Source organism: Cheilinus undulatus, linkage group 4, assembly GCF_018320785.1.
Source record: "Cheilinus undulatus linkage group 4, ASM1832078v1, whole genome shotgun sequence".
In the NCBI taxonomy this organism is placed as follows: Eukaryota; Metazoa; Chordata; class Actinopteri; order Labriformes; family Labridae; genus Cheilinus; species Cheilinus undulatus.
The window spans coordinates 54,987,207-55,004,037 of record NC_054868.1 but is presented as its reverse complement, the minus strand read 5'-3'; the positions used below and the strand labels follow the sequence as shown (position 1 = coordinate 55,004,037).

Sequence of the window (16,831 nt, the reverse complement as noted above, 5' to 3'; positions counted from 1 at the left end):
CTTTGTCCACTGTGTGTAAAATAATCAAGAAGTTTATAACCATGGAGCTGTGGCTAATCTCCCTGGACGTGGAAGGAAGAGAAAAACTGACAAAAGAATGCAACGCAGGATAGTTGGAATGGTGGATAAACATCCTCAGTCAACTTCCACACAAATTCAGGCTGTCCTTCAGACTCAGGGTGCAAAAGTGTCAGCTGGGACCATACGCGGTCATCTGAATGAGCTGAAGCGCTATGGCAGGAGACCCAGGAGAACCCCACTGCTGACAAAGAGACATAAAAAAAGCCAGACTGGAGTTTGCAAAAATGTACCTGAGTAAGCCTCAATCCTTCTGGGAGAACATTTTGTGGACAGATGAGACTAAGGTAGAGCTTTTTGGAAAAGCACATCATTCTACTGTTTACAGAAAACAGAATGAGGCCTACAAAGAAAAGAACACAGTACCTACAGTCAAACATGGAGGAGCTTCAAGGATGTTTTGGGGTTATTTTGCTGCCTCTGGCACTGGGTGCCTTGACTGTGTGCAAGGAATCATGAAATCTGGAGACTATCAAGAGATTTTGGCCCACAATGTAGGGCCTAGTGTCAGAAAGCTGGGTCTGGGTCAGAGGTCATGGGTGTTCCAGCAGGACAATGACCCCAAACATACCTCAAAAAGCACCGAGAAATGGTTGGAGACAAAGCTGGAGAGTTCTGAAGTGGCCAGCAATGAGTCCAGATCTAAATCCCATTGAACACCTATGGAGGGATCTCAAAATTATGTTGCAAGAAGGCACCCTTCAAATCTGAGACCTGGAGCAGTTTGCAGAAGAAGAGTGGTCCAAAATTCAAGTTGAGAGGTGTAAGAAGCTTGTTGATGGTCACAGGAAGCGATTGGTTTCAGTTATTTTTTCCCAAGGGTGTGCCAGCAAATATTAAGCTGAGGGTGCCAACAATTTTGTCCCGCCCATTTATGAGTTTTGTGTAAAATTATGTCAATTTTGCCTTTTTTCTTCTGCTTTTTTGTGTTGCTCCAATGCACATAAAGGAAATAATTATGTGTATACCGAAAACATTTGTAATTGCAACAATTTCTGGGAGAAATGGTGAATTTTCTGGGAAAATTCCAGGGGTGCCGATGCTTTCGTCCATGACTGTATGTCTTAATAGCATATGAGTGTCAGATTTTATGCAGATTCTCTACCTTGGAGCTCAACCAGAGGACTACAGCCTCTTTACATGGGGAGCATAGACACAACCACTAGGCCACCAGTTCCTCTGGTTTACATTTCTTTATAAATGAGATCATTTCAGACAAAGATAACAGACTCAGTATGCAGGGGGCTGTAATTCGTAGCTTAAAGTTGTGATAATGAAGAGGTCTGAAGGGCAAAAAGAGTCTGGGACAGTACCAGCCACCATTGACCACTACATCGAGCTGCAGCACTCGGTGTTTTATTCTCCGCCCCTCAAAAATACACATTTATGCCCAATGACTTTGAAAAAAAGATATTAATTTAAGCTGTCGGTTTTGCCTTTTTGGACCGGGTTACAGCATTTAAATCACTAAATCAGTGATGTCCCAGCTTCAGGGATGTTTGCGTACTGGTACATCTACACCATGAATGTTAACAGAACTATGGAGAGTTTGACCATGTGTTTGGATCAGTAAAGCTGCTGCTTGGGAAGTAACAGGTGGGAACTAGTTCGCTAACATGAGCTGCAGCTGTCTCCTGTAAAACTCTAAAACTGCCTGGATACATCTCAGATCTTTGATAACAGACTAAAGTTTTTGTTCTAATTCATAAACATTTGATTTCAGAGATTGAAGCTAGAAACCCTGAGCATTCCAAGCATTTATCTTTGCAGTCACCTGTTTTCATGAGTTTCCTCTGTATTGATCCTTCTGCTGTATCCCTCCTTTGTTTTGGTCAGAATGTCATTGATCGAAAGCCATATCCAGAGGACGAAAACCTTGTGGAAGTGAAGTTTGCCACCACACCCATCATGTCCACATACCTTGTAGCTTTTGTCATTGGTGAATACGATTATGTTGAGAGCCAATCATCAGACGGTATAATGGTACGCGTCTATACACCCGTTGGGAAGGCAGAACAAGGGAAATTTGCACTGGAGGTGAGAAAGAGACACATTTAGCTCAATCAGGAAAGATCCAGATGTTTTAAAACTGCTTTGTTCATTTTATTTTGTATGTTTTCTTTTTTTACAGGTTGCAACGAAGACTTTACCTTTCTACAAAGACTACTTCAGTGTTCCTTATCCATTGCCTAAAATTGATCTCATAGCTATTGCTGATTTTGCTGCTGGTAAGTTTCTGTTTATCAGCCTACATCTACTGAGGCTGGCTACACACAAGACTGTTTTAGATCTGGACTCTGGTTAGCCTTGATCTCAATGTACCTGAGTTAGATATTAAATTCTTCAGTGAATACGACTGAAAAAATAAGATTTACAAACTTACAAGCTCTTGTTAGGTGTTTTTTCTAGTATATAAGTATGTGTGCATTGATTGTGTGGTTGCCAGATGTGCCAGAATGCTGAGTTGGCATGATCAGAAGTAGAAGTAAAAAAATACTGATATTGGGGGCTAAAAAAAACAATATCCGATAAATTGGCCGATAACCGATATATCGGCCGATATGTGAAATAAGAACACTGATATATATAGGATATATCAGGGCTGTACGTTAACTTTTTTTGCCCATAGCGCTGGTGCTACAGAGGTTGACAATCTTGTAGCACAGAACAAAAACCTCTAGCACAATATATAAAATGTTTGTTACATCTCTAAAACCAACATGTAACCAAAATATATGCTTAGTAAGTGAATGTGCTTGAAAAACAAAAACAAAACAGCCTAAATTACAGCTCTCATTAATGTCTACCAAAGCAAACAGCCAATCACAGAGAAGGGAGATGCTGACGGTTCATCTCCACATTCAGACACAAAACAAGAGCAAACTGCTGGAAGCTGACTAACTTGGCAGAAGTATGGTGCTTGAAGATGACTAGAGCAGTATGATTTAGAAATCAGACTTTGAGACGGATCAGACAGAGAAGCAAATAAGCTCAGTTTGTGCTGCTATTTGCTGCTGGAATCCTTTTGTTTGTATTCATCTTCTTTTTTTTTTTTTTACTTTTGGCAGGACCAACACACAGCTGAAGTCTTTTTCTGTGTTCATCCTTATTACTTAAACTTTAGTGTGCTCTAGAGACTGCAGTATGTTTCTTTGTTCATCCTCAAACTGTGTTTCAAGGACTGAAGTGTTAGGTCTAAACTACATTTATACATTGGTATTGATATCAGCTAAATTCAATTTGTAAATATCACTATATAATATAAACCCCAATATTGTGCATTCCTAGTCAAACTAAGAAATATAGTAAAGTTTTATGTTCTTATGTGGACTTTTTTTAATGGATTTCTTGACATTTATGACAAATGATTGCTTGCTGTTGTTCCTGCCAAGGATGGAACAACCAGTTATCCAGTTTAAGGGACGATTACTTTCCACATAGGGCCAGGTAGAGTTGGATTTATCCCTTAATCAGTGTTGCCAACTCCTCAGTAAGAAAAGTAGCTATTGGCTGTCCCAGAAGTCACTAGAAGTCACTTAATGATGTCATAGCCTAATTTGCATAATTGGCCATGTGCATGTAATTGTAACGGATGCTGTAGGAGAGATGATTACAGTCATGGAAAAGACAAAGTGAGTAAAAAACAACACAAAGATGTTAAGAACAACAAAGGACTTTTTTTTGTCAATTTTTGTTTTTTATAAAAGTCACAATTCCAACCCTCCTCCTTTATCCAGGCTTGGGACCGGCAAAAGTGATCCAAAAGAGACACCCTGGCGGAGTTACTAGTGGTTTCTTTGGTTTTTTTTGTTTTGTTTTGTTTTGGTTTGGTTTTTTGTGTATTTTTATTTTGTTTGCTTTGGTATTTAACCTCATGGCACACCAAGGCTAAATATGTGGAGTCTGCTCTGACCTTAACCCTCAGAGACCAACGCTGACATTTACAACAAGAAGAGACACAGGTTATAAAAAGTTCATTTTCTTTTTTTAAGCCTCAGGGTATCTGCACCACTGAAGTTCTGGCTCTTGAACCATAGATCATGGCCTCAGACTTTTTTTCCGTCTTGAAGCTAGCCATTACGCCGCCCTAATGATGGTATCCATGCCTTTGCGGACTTTACAGACGCTTTTCTAGTGAACCTGGAGCTTGGGGGACTTTCTGGCGTATCGAAAGATGAAATCCTCACCGTTAAATCTGTCATTGAACACATTTTTATCCGTCTTTTAGTAGTTTAAACCAAGGGTTTCTGAAGACTGGATATTGAGGCTCTCTAAGGAGACAGTAATTTGTAGATCTGTGGACCCCACATTGTCATTTTTAACATTTTTTGATGTTTTGGCCTGCATATGTCTTCAAACATCCATCTTACCAGGCAGTCAGTATTTAGTTTGAGTAATGAACTCATTGCCAATGCTTCCTGATTATTATGCTGTAATTTAGCCGGACTTATGAGAGATCGGAGAACAGATCTGTGCCAAAAAAAGCCTTGTAATTTTTGTTTACCGTGTGTCATATCCAAAAGTCTTTGTGTTTTAATTTCGGTTTAGTTTTCCTTTTCTTTATAGTCCCATAACTTTTAAAAAATTCCAGTGACATTACTGCTGCACAGATATTCATAAAGCCCAGGTTGTCTTGATAAACAGGATGTTTGGTTCGCAGATGGCCTAGTGGTTAGAGGCTCGTCCCATGTATGCAGTCACACTGAGTTCAAGTCCGGCCTATGGCTCTTTCCTGCCCTCTCGTCCCTGTTTCTGATTCTGTCCACTGTCCCACTCAGGGTTGATGTTTTACAATGTTTTTTTTGACAATAAGTCCAGGAGTGACTAAATGGTTGAAAACTAGCTTGGAGCTTGAGTGGCTAAAATGTCCCTGTTGGACCTTTTTTTTTTTTTTTACAGATCCTTTCGTAGAAGTACATGATTCCGTTTTCCCATTTGTCAGCTGTTTCCCCTGGAACAACAAACATGTTCTGATTCTCGAGTCTGATGTTAGTTTTACCGTGAATTTTGTAGGTCCATAGTTGGCTGCAGCGTAATTCATTCCCCTGTTGGCAGATGACCAAGGACAGGCTGTAACTCTCGGATCCCCTGTCCTGTATAGGAATAGCTACAGTCTTGTCCGAAAGCACAGGCTTTCTGTGCTCTGATCCATCAGCCGCTGCTCTTGGCCGGTGAAAGGCAAGGATGTCCGGGGTGGTCCAGTATCTGTCTTTTAGCGCTGAAGAGCCACACTGGGTACAACTCTCCATGCTCTTCAGGCCATGGATCGCTGATGAAAGGAGATCCTTGACAGATGTGCCACACACAACTGCTGGTGGTAAACGGAAAATCTGGACTGAGCTTTTCCTGCTGTTTGTAGGGTACTCACAGCTCATACACTTCCTATGGTTGATGCTGATTTGAGTACTGACCCCACACTTGTCCAACCACAGCAGTAAGGAGTCCAGTAAATCTAGAGGGTGATTTTGTCCAGTCTTGTAAAAATGTGGCAGCATGTAACGTAGTTCTTCCAAAACCATAAAATCTTAATCTAAAGAAAATTTCCTCCATGGGTAATGGAGTCTTTCCAAAAACCATTCTGCTAATAGCGGTATCCCTGACAGTCCTAAAAGATGGTCCACTGATTGGCCTCTTAATTTTTGCCGCACGCTTGTCAGGTTTACCGTCGCCTGAATGGACGCATTTAACCAACAGGTTATCTTCATAAATTGATTGGGCCACTGTTTGCCACTGCAAACAGTTTATTGCCACTGCCACTGTTTATTGATCAGGCAAAGTTACTTAAATTTTCTGTTCTTGTATATATATGTGTGTTTGTAAATGTACTTTGTGCCCCAGCAAACTCTGTGTTAGTACCATCAATGTCTCCAAAGAAACTTAGAAAAATCTGGAAATTAGCAAGAGAATGACACAGTAGAAGGTTAAATGAAGCGTCACCAGCGAATCCAATACCAGTTAAACCGTGACACCGGTTCCTCGTCAGGCAAAATTAATAATAAAAGGATGACACAGGTTAAAATGTCTGGCTGTGTTTTATCATTTCAGAGAGTTGAAACAACAACATGTAATCAAACATTTAATGATCATGTTAAACAGGATTTAACAAGATTCTTTTAGATAGTTTTGCCTAGGCCTACCTAGAGAACCTCAGGGTCTGGTCCACAATCTGAGAAGCTGGTCTAGTGTGTAGCTAGCCTGCAGTGAGACACTGAAACTAAAAAATGTTAAAACTGGAATCACATGTCCTCCTCTTTTTTAGGTGCCATGGAAAACTGGGGCCTTGTTACTTACAGGTGAGTTTGAGTTTATATTTATTAAAACCCTTAAATACGACTTAACAGGAAAGAACTCCTGGTTACTAGGAAGGAACATTTCTTTGTGAATATTTTAGGGTTGTTTTGCTCTTCTATGGCTATGGCTATCAATAATTTATTAACTTTCTGACTAATTTATTTTATTGCAGGAAATAATCTTCAGGTTAATCATCTATTAAAATAATCCTAAATTACAGCTCTTTAGTTCTCCAAAGTTACACACTGTCTCTTGTATTGGGTTCAAAGTTGACATTGAAATTATTTATTGCTGTTTTTTTTTTTTTTTTTTTTGTTTAATCTTGACCGACAAATGAAGCTGTGATTTCCCATGTTTCTCTACCTTTGTTAGGGGTGGGAGTATAACATAGACTGTAGAAAGAATTGGACGAACCCCGTGTGACGTCAGTTGTCTGCTTACAATAGGCGGAGTAAAACGGCTTTTGAAGCCAATCTGTGGATGCTTCCATGTTGAAATCGCGGTCTCAACTGAACTTTGGATCAACCTAATGGCCCGACCATTAAGCAAGACTTCCTGTCAGCCTGCTAGCTAGCATTCTGGTTGACAGGAACGGAGCCTCTGCCTGCTGAGCTATCTGTCAATCAAATGAGACACACCAATCACCGTGAAGTGAGGTTTATCCTAAATATAATCCAAACGATCGTGGTACAACAAAATTCACCCCCCATACAGTGGGAGCACAATAAGACTCTAGCTAATGATACATGTTTGGTGTTTTGAACCAGGCTGTAAACCAGTTTATTTCTAGTGTAAAAACCGGCTGTTTAACATGTGCAGACAGAACTTGTGGTTTTCCTGCAGCCAGCCTCAAGCGGACAGTCGCGGTATAGCAATTTTTTGCACTTCCGCATTGGCTTCATTTTTCAGGACCAGAGGTTGCCGCTTGGAGTATAAACATAGCCTTTATACCCTATTAGGAATAAAACAGTTTCTGCTTTTAATAAGAGCGGCGGTAAATTCCTCCACTGGTAGTTAAACCATTCAAATTTTGGTTACCAGCATTATTATTATTATTAATATTATTATTGTTATTAGTATTCTCTGAATAAAATGTTTGGATGTGTTCAAATTTAACATCAAGAAAGAGAAAATTCAGTTTTTCATGAGAAAATGAATAAAGATGTTGTGAGGACAAGAAAAGTGCTTGTTTTTAATCCGTATCATATAGATTTAACATATGGAATTTACTTTAATCTTTATTTTTTTAACTCAGGCTCTCTCCACCAGTCAACAGAGAAGGATCAGTAGTGGTATTTATAAAAACTCAGATCATTAAGAAGCTTTTGAATTAAATTGTAATAGTTTGATGTTTTTTCTTTGGTTCTTTTCAGCCTAGTCAGACATAAAAATCAAGGCTATTGTGTGGTTTAAAGCATTTGGTTTCTAAACAGAAAATATTTAGGCAAACCTTCTTACCAACTGTCCCTTTTTAATGGCCATTTAATAAGTAAATTGAAATAAAATATGGACATACAATCATATGAAGGGAAAATTAAACAGCTCACATCTGAAATCATAAAATTCATTTGAAAGAACTCTACTCCCCTCTGCATAAGTCTGGTAAGTTTAATAAATTATTTACAGATAAAGCATCTAAATAGTTAAAAGACTAAACAAATGGGCCACCGTAGATGCCGACTCCTACAGGAACTCTGCAGGTTTCGAACCAAACACTCAGGTTAGTGCTTACTTTGACCTTTTTTTCCCTCAGGGAGACCGCTCTTCTCATCGACCCCAAGAACTCCTGCTCTTCCTCCAGGCAGTGGGTGGCGCTGGTGGTCGGACACGAACTGGCCCACCAGTGGTTTGGGAACTTGGTCACCATGGTAAACTGCAATAACACTTTTGTATAAAAGCAATTAAAGTGATTATAGTGTAAAAATGAGAGTCATGACAGTACGGATGCCAAAACTAATCATGAACTGACCACTGTTGGCTGATTTTCATTAAAATACATGATTAGTAGATCAGAGTTGAGGCTTAATCGATAACCTGGTCAATACTGCGGCTGTGTGTTATGTTGAGTAAACATAAAGGCTGAATGAACTGCCAGTCAATGAGTACATCGCTTTAACATCGGGGGAGTTAAAGCAGGGAGAGTTAAAAAATCATGATTACAAACCTAATGTACAATAGACTAAAAAAGAAAAGATTAAACTATAAGGAGAATCTGTAGATTTCTAATCGAGAAGGTCAAAAATTTGTTTGAAAAAAAAATTGAGATTATAAAGTCTTTAATTTACATCATTTCACTGTTTCAAAAGTCAGGAATTTACAAGAAAAATCAAAATTTCAGAATTTAAAAAGTCTTTAAATAACCGTAGAAACTCTTTTTTTAAGTTTAAAAGTTTTTTAAATCCTAATTTTACAACAGTATAAAGTCAAAAATTTACAAGACATCAAACTGAAAACAGGTCAGATTTTGACTTTGGGTCTTTATAATCTTAAAAATTCTTATCTGGGGTTCAGGGACATTTACTGCTTTTAAAGTCATAAAAATGTTTTTTTTTTTTAATGAATTAATTATTTTAAACCTGATTTTTTTTTCTTGAAATTAGTTTTTCTTTTTTCAAGACTGGTCCTAATGTACTGTAATAATAATGGATAGTTTGGACATAGATTTTTAGTCATGAACGAGTCTATATAGATCTGTTATGTTGGGATTTTGTCAGTGAAAACAATAAAAAATGATGTGTACTTTTTCCAAGTGCGTCCGAGGGTGGCTTAGCTTTCATCACACACGTAGGGGGGCCCTGAGGAGAAAAGGTTGGGAACCACTGGTTTAGAGCATTAAACTCTGATCATACCTGTGTTTCCTCAGCTGATGTCTTTGTCACCAACTTTCAGCTTAAGGAAACAGGAGCTAGCTACCGCGGCTCACATTAAAGAGCCGTTTAGTAGAGCAGGCTCGTTCATGAACGGCTCATCATTATTCAGTTGCTTGCCCCACGTGGATTATTCACTTGGTAGTACATCTCAGTTCAGTTAAAAGCCCGTTTGTGACAAAACAAGGATTTTATGTGTTAAAGAGGCTTAGCTAGCCTGTTAGCTCAGTGCTGGACTCTCTGGACTCTGGTCTGCCTTCATCTGGTGTCTGATATCAGGTTGTCACTGATTGCTAGAGGAGGGGAAGGGTGTGTGTTCTGGACTGCACTCACTTTTTATCTGAGTAACCAAAACAGATCACCTAACCTTCCCCTGATAATCCATCGTCTGAACAGTCCCTCAGTGTTTGTTTCTGGGTGTTCATTGACAGGAATGGTGGACCCATCTGTGGCTAAACGAGGGGTTTGCGTCCTGGATCGAGTATCTGTGCGTGGATCACTGCTTCCCAGAGTACGACATCTGGACACAGTTCGTCTCAGCAGACTACACCAGAGCTCTGGACCTGGACGCACTGGACAGCAGCCACCCCATAGAGGTGAGGAGGGGTTTTTAAACTTCCTAAATTTTATACTTGTGGATCACTTATCTGCTCCTCACTGGAGTCTGATTCTATTTTCTGTTCGTTGTGTGTGGCAGAGTTCCCTTCAGACTCTAACTGTTGACCTCTGATGTGTTTTTGTGCTCCAGGTGAACGTGGGCCACCCCTCAGAGGTCGATGAGATCTTCGACGCCATCTCCTACAGCAAAGGAGCATCTGTGATCCGCATGCTTCACAACTACATCGGAGATGAGGTATGTCACCTGACACTCTGTAAGTCGCTCGCAGCCTTTCATTCATTAAAGCTTATTGTCTCTGACTCTCTCCTCCCAGGATTTTAGGAAAGGAATGAACGCATATCTTTTGAAGTTCCAACATAAAAACGCTTCGACAGGTACGAGCATGCCCGTGATGTTTCTGCACCAGTCGTGTAAATTGGTTTCTGGGTTTCTTCCTCTCCTGACTCCTGACTGTGCTCCACAGAGGACCTATGGGACTGTCTGGAACAGGCCAGTGGGAAACCCATCGCTGCTGTGATGGGCTCTTGGACCAAGCAGATGGGCTTCCCAATTATCGTGGTGGACCAGGAGCAGGTGAGCTTAACTGGAAACAAAAACATCCAATCAGGAAGCAGAACAGACAGTCAGATCAGACTTTTAGATGAACTGCTCTGAAGGGAATTATTTTCAGCCAGAGGCAGCCACCTGTGGCTTTTTTTTTTTGATGATTTGTGGCTCTTTAATGTCTTTATTTTAAATATTATTCACCCAGAAACCTTAATAAAGGGAAACTTTTTACCCTTTTTCACAATTTTTTGCCACTTTTAACCCATTTAACCTATCTTTGCCATTGAATACCACGTTCTTCCCATTTTTGCCCTTTTTTGCCACTTTTTTGCCCCTTTTCACCCACTTAAGCTACCTTTTCCCATTTAATACCACTTGTTTCCTTTTTTTGCCCATTTTTGCCACTTCTTTCTGCCACTTTTATCTCATTTTTGAGATTTTTCCCAATTTTTTTGGCCCCTTGCGGCACATTTAAGCTACCTTTTGCCATTAAATACCACTTTTTCCCCATTTTTTTGCCACTTTTACAATACTATACAATACAATAACTTTATTAATCCCTGAAGGGAAATTTATTTGTCTGGAGTCTGGAGTCTGGAGTCGAAGAGAGAGGGACTGTCTACCACTGTTGTTTTTTCGGTCATTTAGGGAGATATGAAGGGGATGATCCATGTTCCTCAGAATGGCCTCCACCTTCATTGTGCATCTCTCCACCTCATCTTCCAATGAGTTTAACTTGATTCCAACCACAGAGCCAGCTTTTTTGACCAGTTTGTTCAGACGCCTTGCAACCTTGTGTTTTACGCTGCCTCCCCAGCAGACTGTAGCATAAAATAGAACACTTGCCACCACAGACTGATAAAACATCTGCAGCATCTTACTTCAGATGTCTACTGATCAGAGTCTTCTCAGGCAAAAGAGGCGGCTCTGCCCCTTTTTGTAGATGAAGTCTACGTTTTTAGACCAGTCCAACTTATTAACCAGGTGTACACCTAAATATTTATACGATGTCACCACTTTGATGCCCATGCCACAAGTGTTCACTGGTTAAAGAGGTGGTTTGGATCTGCGGAAATCTACTTTTATCCCATTGTTGCCCTTTTTCACAACTTTTTGCCCATTTAAGCTACTTTTTTGCCATTGAATACCACTTTTTTCACTATTTTTTGTCTATTTTTGACATTTCTTTCTGCCACATTTATCCCATTTTTGCCCTTTTTCACATTTTTTTGGTCTCTTTTTGACCATTTAGGCTACCTTTTGCCATGAAATACCAATCGTTTCCTATTTTTGCCTGTTTTTGCCACTTCTTTTTGCCACTTTTTCCCCCCAATTTTTGCCACATTTTCAATCCCATTTTTGCCCCTTTTCACAATTTTTGGGCACTTTTTATTGCTTTTTGCCCATTTTAGTCACTTTTCACACATTTTTTGCAATGTATATTTCCCCCTTTGGACCATTTTTTGCCACCTGTAGCTTATTTTTTGTCACTCTTCATCCATTTTGCTACTTTCTGACCATTTATTCATTTTTTCTCCCCATTTTTGCTGCTTTTGACCATTTTTGCCACCATTTACTTTTTTAATGCTACTTTAAGCCGTTTTTACCACTTTTCACCACTTAGATCGTGGCTCTCTCAAAGGTATTTTCCAACCATTAGGCTCTTTGGTTGAACTGGGTTGAGTAACACTGATCAAGATATATATTAAGCAAATATTGGGATAAAAATAGCAGCACTATGTACTTTTTCTTTGTATAAAATAAAATAACTAAAAATATATTTAAATGATGGATTAAAATATACATTAAAATATTAAAAGTAAACTCTTAAAATACCATATCAAAGATCTCGGGGGCACAAGACTTCATCTGCTCTCAGGGTGTCAAAATAAGGTTTGCATAGATGAACTAGAATCATGATTGATACTCATTAAATAGGTCAGGGGTGTCCAAACTATGGCCCGGGGGCCAATTTCAGCCTGCCCAGTTTTGATTGGCCCACAGCAAATTCCAAAGATAAAATGAAACATGGCCCATGTTAAAACACGACGCATGTCCTTAACTGTATTGTACTTTTTTTCAGCACAAGCCAGTGCTACCATGTTAAATCTGTAAACAAACATTTTGACTAGAAGATATCTTGATGAATGATGTCCTGATGAATTATCACAGCAAATAGCAGCACCAATAACTTCAGGGGCAGAGCCAGTAGTAGCCAGGGCTAAACGGGTTCCCTAGAAATCTGATTGGCTGCCCAAAACTCTGAAAATGACTGTCTATTTGCCCTGTCAGCCATCAACTAGCAATTTAGGCGTACTCAATCACTAAGCATGTATTAACTTACATTAGATTAGTCCTACTAACTTTAAAATCCTCATGGCGAGGAATATGAATTTGGCCCCACCATCCTGATATATTTCTGCATGTGGTCCTCTTTGGAAAAAGTTTGGACACCCCTGGAATATGTAATAAACAGGTTGTAAATAAAGCCACAAATTCTGTATTGGACTGAGATCTGGGCTCTCACACACCAAGAACATGAACTAGAGTTGTCAAAAGATTAAAGATTAAAATTTTTAATCTAGGTTAATCTCAGAATTGCTGTTATTCCCACCCCCACCCCCTGCATTTTAAATTTCTGCTTTTTTTTTTTTTTTTTTTTTTTTTTTTCCTAATTTTGGATTTTTCTACCATCCTAAACTAAGGGTGACTGACTTCCTGGTTGGATACAGACCTTCTTACGGAGGCATATCAAAGGTTATAAGATGATGAACTTAACCACAGAAAAAGGAACTTGTTTTGTTTTGGATTGAGAATGAAATAAGAGAACGTTTAAAAGGTTCAGCTGACTTTGACTAGTCACCTGAGCTGTTTATGAGTTTTTAAAGTGAAATGTGACGTGAGACTGTGGCTGCTGCTGATGTGCCTTTACCAAAGGGCTGTGAAACAGACAATAAAGCATGCCATTAATTGCATTTAAAAAAAATGAATGCTCTAATTGTGGACCTTGATTTGTTGTGTATTGTTGTGAGTTTGAGTGCATGTGTTGTTGAAACTATGCATTGCTGCCATTCTTGGTCAGGTCTCCCTTGAAAAAGAGATCTTTGATCTCAACAGGACTTACCTGGCTAAATAAAGGTTAAATAAAATTAAAAAAAAATTGATTAATCATGATTAACATGATTAATCTGGACAGCACTACTAACTAGCATTTCTGTGTAGCTTTCTCTGTATGCTTCAGCTCGTTGTCAAACTGGAAAATAAATCTTCTCTAAGCCGTAGTTCTCTCAGACTGAATAAGATTGTCCTCCAGGATTTTCCTGTTTTGCTGCATTCATTTTACCCTCTACCTTTACAAGCCTTCCAGGGCCAGCTGCTGAGAAGCATCCCCACAGCATAATGCTGCCACCACAGTGTGGATCGTGTGTTTGTACCATAAACCAGTGGTTCTCAAATGGTATGACAAGGCACACTAGTGTGCCTCGAGACAAGTCTAGGTGTGCCTTGGGAATCAGGCTGGATTTCATTTGCATTTGCAGCATTTGGCAAGCTATTATGGAGTTGAAATTGGTGTTGAAATGATCATTATTCATGCCACTTTTAACCAAGTTAACCTATTTTTCTAACCATTTTGCCACTAATATTGTCAACTTAAACCATTTTTGCTGCTTTTTTGCAATTTTGGAACTTTTTAAATATACTTTTGACCCATTTTTGCTACCTTTGTGGCAGTTTTTGCCTACTTCTGCTATTATTTGGACATTTTTTGCCAATTTTTTCATCACTTTTTACCACGTTTAAGCACTTTAACCCTTTTTTTGCCACTTTTCTGCTACTTGTAACCTACTTTGTCACCTTTTTTGACACTTCAAACCCATTTTTCCCACCTTCTTACTAATTTTCACTCACTTTGCCTTTGTTTGACCACTTTTTTTGCCTAATTTTTTCCCATTTTTAATCACTTTTAAACCATTTTAACCACCTTTTTACAACATTTAACCCTTTTGGCCACTTCTAACCCATTTTTGTCACCTTTTTGACATGTTTTATCACTGTTAACCAATTTTTTGGCCCCTTATGCCAATTGTACTTTGTCTTGCCACTTTTTAACCCAATTTTACCATGTTTTATCATCACTTTAACCAATTTTAACCCAGAACCCTCTCCCCTTTATCCCCCCTTCTGGGCCACCTTGACTGTTATATTATTTAAAAAGTCTATTTCGTATTGATATGAATATGGTGTGCCTTGAGATTTTGGCTTAACCTTAGGTGTGCCTTGGGCAAAAAAAGTTTGACAACCACTGCCATAGACTGTAGAAAGAATTGAACAAAGCCTGTGTGAAGTCAGCCATTTGAGTACAATAGGCAGACTCAAACACATCAAAAAGCTATCTGTCAATCAAATGAGACACACCAATCACGGGGAAGTGAGGTTTATCCTAAATATAATCTAAACCATTGTGGTACAAAAAAATTCACCCCTCCGTACATTGAGAGCACATGCACTGAGACATGAGACATTAGCTAATGAGACATGTTTGGTATTTAGAACCAGGCTGTAAACCAGTTTATTTCTAGTGTAAAAACCAGCTGTTTAACAGGTGTCCAGATGAGGACTTCCAGTTTTCCTGCAGCCAGCCTCAAGTGGACACTCGCTGTATTGCAGTGTTTTTGCACTTCCGCATTGGCTTCATTTGTCAGGACCAGAGGCTGCCGCTTGGTTTGTGGTGTCCTCCAAACACAGAATCTTGTCTGATTGACGTTACTTTGTAGAAATCTGTTTTCACTTTGACATTAAAGAAACTGTTTTTGTCAAGAAAGCCATGACTGATTTATAAAACCGATAAAGGGTAAGGGGACGATTACTTTTTATACACACTGTAACAGGATTTCTCTGGGGATTACTATGATGGTGTTTGCTGCAGTAATCAAGTAATCTGCTGGAGCAATTACAAAACTTTGTCACTATGAGTCAAAAAGGTCTGAATTAAAAAATAATGGAGTTACCCTTTAATAAAAGGATAGAAGCAGATGACTTTTCCCTTTTTTTCTGGGGAGAAAGTTTCATTTCCACTTTTCCTACAGAGTCAAGTTTTGATGACTAGAATTTATTACATGTCACAGTATTTATTTATTTAATTTTCACTCAGATTTGACATTTTTATTTCTTTATTTTACAGCAAGGTGACGACCGCATCCTTAAGATCTCTCAGAAGAAGTTCTGTGCCAGTGGACCTCACAATGGTGAGATTTCTCTAAACCTCATCCTGTGGTTTTCAACATTTTTACATGGCTGAAATCTGCAACTCTCCACACTCGTCTCTCATTGGCTCGTCTCTCATTGGCTCTTTGGCGTGTCTGTCCTTCAGGTGAGGATTGTCCCAGCTGGATGGTCCCTATTAGTATCTGTACCAGCGAGGACCCGAAATGCACCAAGCTCAAGGTTCTGCTGGACAGACCAGAGACCACCATCACTATCAACGGGGTTGGCTCAGACCAGTGGGTCAAGGTGAGGTCTAATCACAGTTCTGCATCTTTGTTCCTCATTTTAACAAGGAAACTTAAACAAGCGGCTGTCAGAGAAAAGGATTCAAGTCTGGTTTTTTTATGTCTGACTGAGGTGGAACTGAATGAACAAAAATGCTCTGCTACCTTAGTCTTGTCTCAAGAAATCTGCTTAATTTTCCACAGACAGGTTCAGCTCTTACAGCCTTGAATTTCTCCCGTATAAGCTTATATAGCACAGCTAAAGGAGGAGACAGGAGTGTTTACAGGCTGCAGTTTCTGTAGAAAGATAAAATAACAGCATGATTTTTCCAATTAAATATTGTTATGAACAAATATTTGTTGCCATTAAAACCAAATTTCCATATCACCATGATCTGCTCATAACATCCAAAAACCAGCTGATGAATAAAGCCCAGCTACAGGTACATCTCAAAAAATTAGAATATCATGAAAAAGTTCAATATTTTTTGTTACTCATTTCAGAAAGTGAAGCCCATATATTATATAGACTCATTACACATAGAGGGAAATATTTCAAGCCTTTATTTCTTGGAATGTCGATGATTATGGCTGACAGATAATGAAAACCCAAAACTCAGTGTCCCAGAAAATTAGAAGATTATGTAAGATCAATAAAAAAAGGATATTTTAAACAGAAGTGTCAGGCTTCTGAAAAGTATGTTCATTTTTATGCACTCAATACTTGGTTGGACCTCCTTAAAAAATAAAAATAAAAACATCGAAATGTTGATTAAATTACAAAATCTCAGGTAATTTTCAACTCTCATAAGCTGCAATATTTCTTGGACATATTTTTGATATTTTGGAGCAAATTGGGGTTAAATTTCTTGTCAGAGGACACATCAACATGTGTCTTCAGGAGCTGGGGATCGAACCCATAACCTTCTGATGGTGTGACG

At 39.0% G+C, this 16,831-nt stretch overlaps 1 protein-coding gene across 1 annotated transcript in view; it reads left to right on the top strand.

The window, feature by feature from the left end:
• The window catches only part of npepps (aminopeptidase puromycin sensitive), a 63,338-nt gene that overhangs the window by 33,390 nt on the left and 13,117 nt on the right, over nucleotides 1-16,831 (top strand). The window contains exons 6-15 of the mRNA XM_041784778.1: nucleotides 1,915-2,115; nucleotides 2,210-2,306; nucleotides 6,338-6,371; nucleotides 8,123-8,237; nucleotides 9,668-9,832; nucleotides 9,985-10,089; nucleotides 10,169-10,229; nucleotides 10,319-10,428; nucleotides 15,584-15,647; nucleotides 15,773-15,912. Coding sequence (XP_041640712.1) covers nucleotides 1,915-2,115; nucleotides 2,210-2,306; nucleotides 6,338-6,371; nucleotides 8,123-8,237; nucleotides 9,668-9,832; nucleotides 9,985-10,089; nucleotides 10,169-10,229; nucleotides 10,319-10,428; nucleotides 15,584-15,647; nucleotides 15,773-15,912 — 1,092 coding nt within the window. The remainder of the gene's footprint in view (nucleotides 1-1,914; nucleotides 2,116-2,209; nucleotides 2,307-6,337; nucleotides 6,372-8,122; nucleotides 8,238-9,667; nucleotides 9,833-9,984; nucleotides 10,090-10,168; nucleotides 10,230-10,318; nucleotides 10,429-15,583; nucleotides 15,648-15,772; nucleotides 15,913-16,831) is intronic.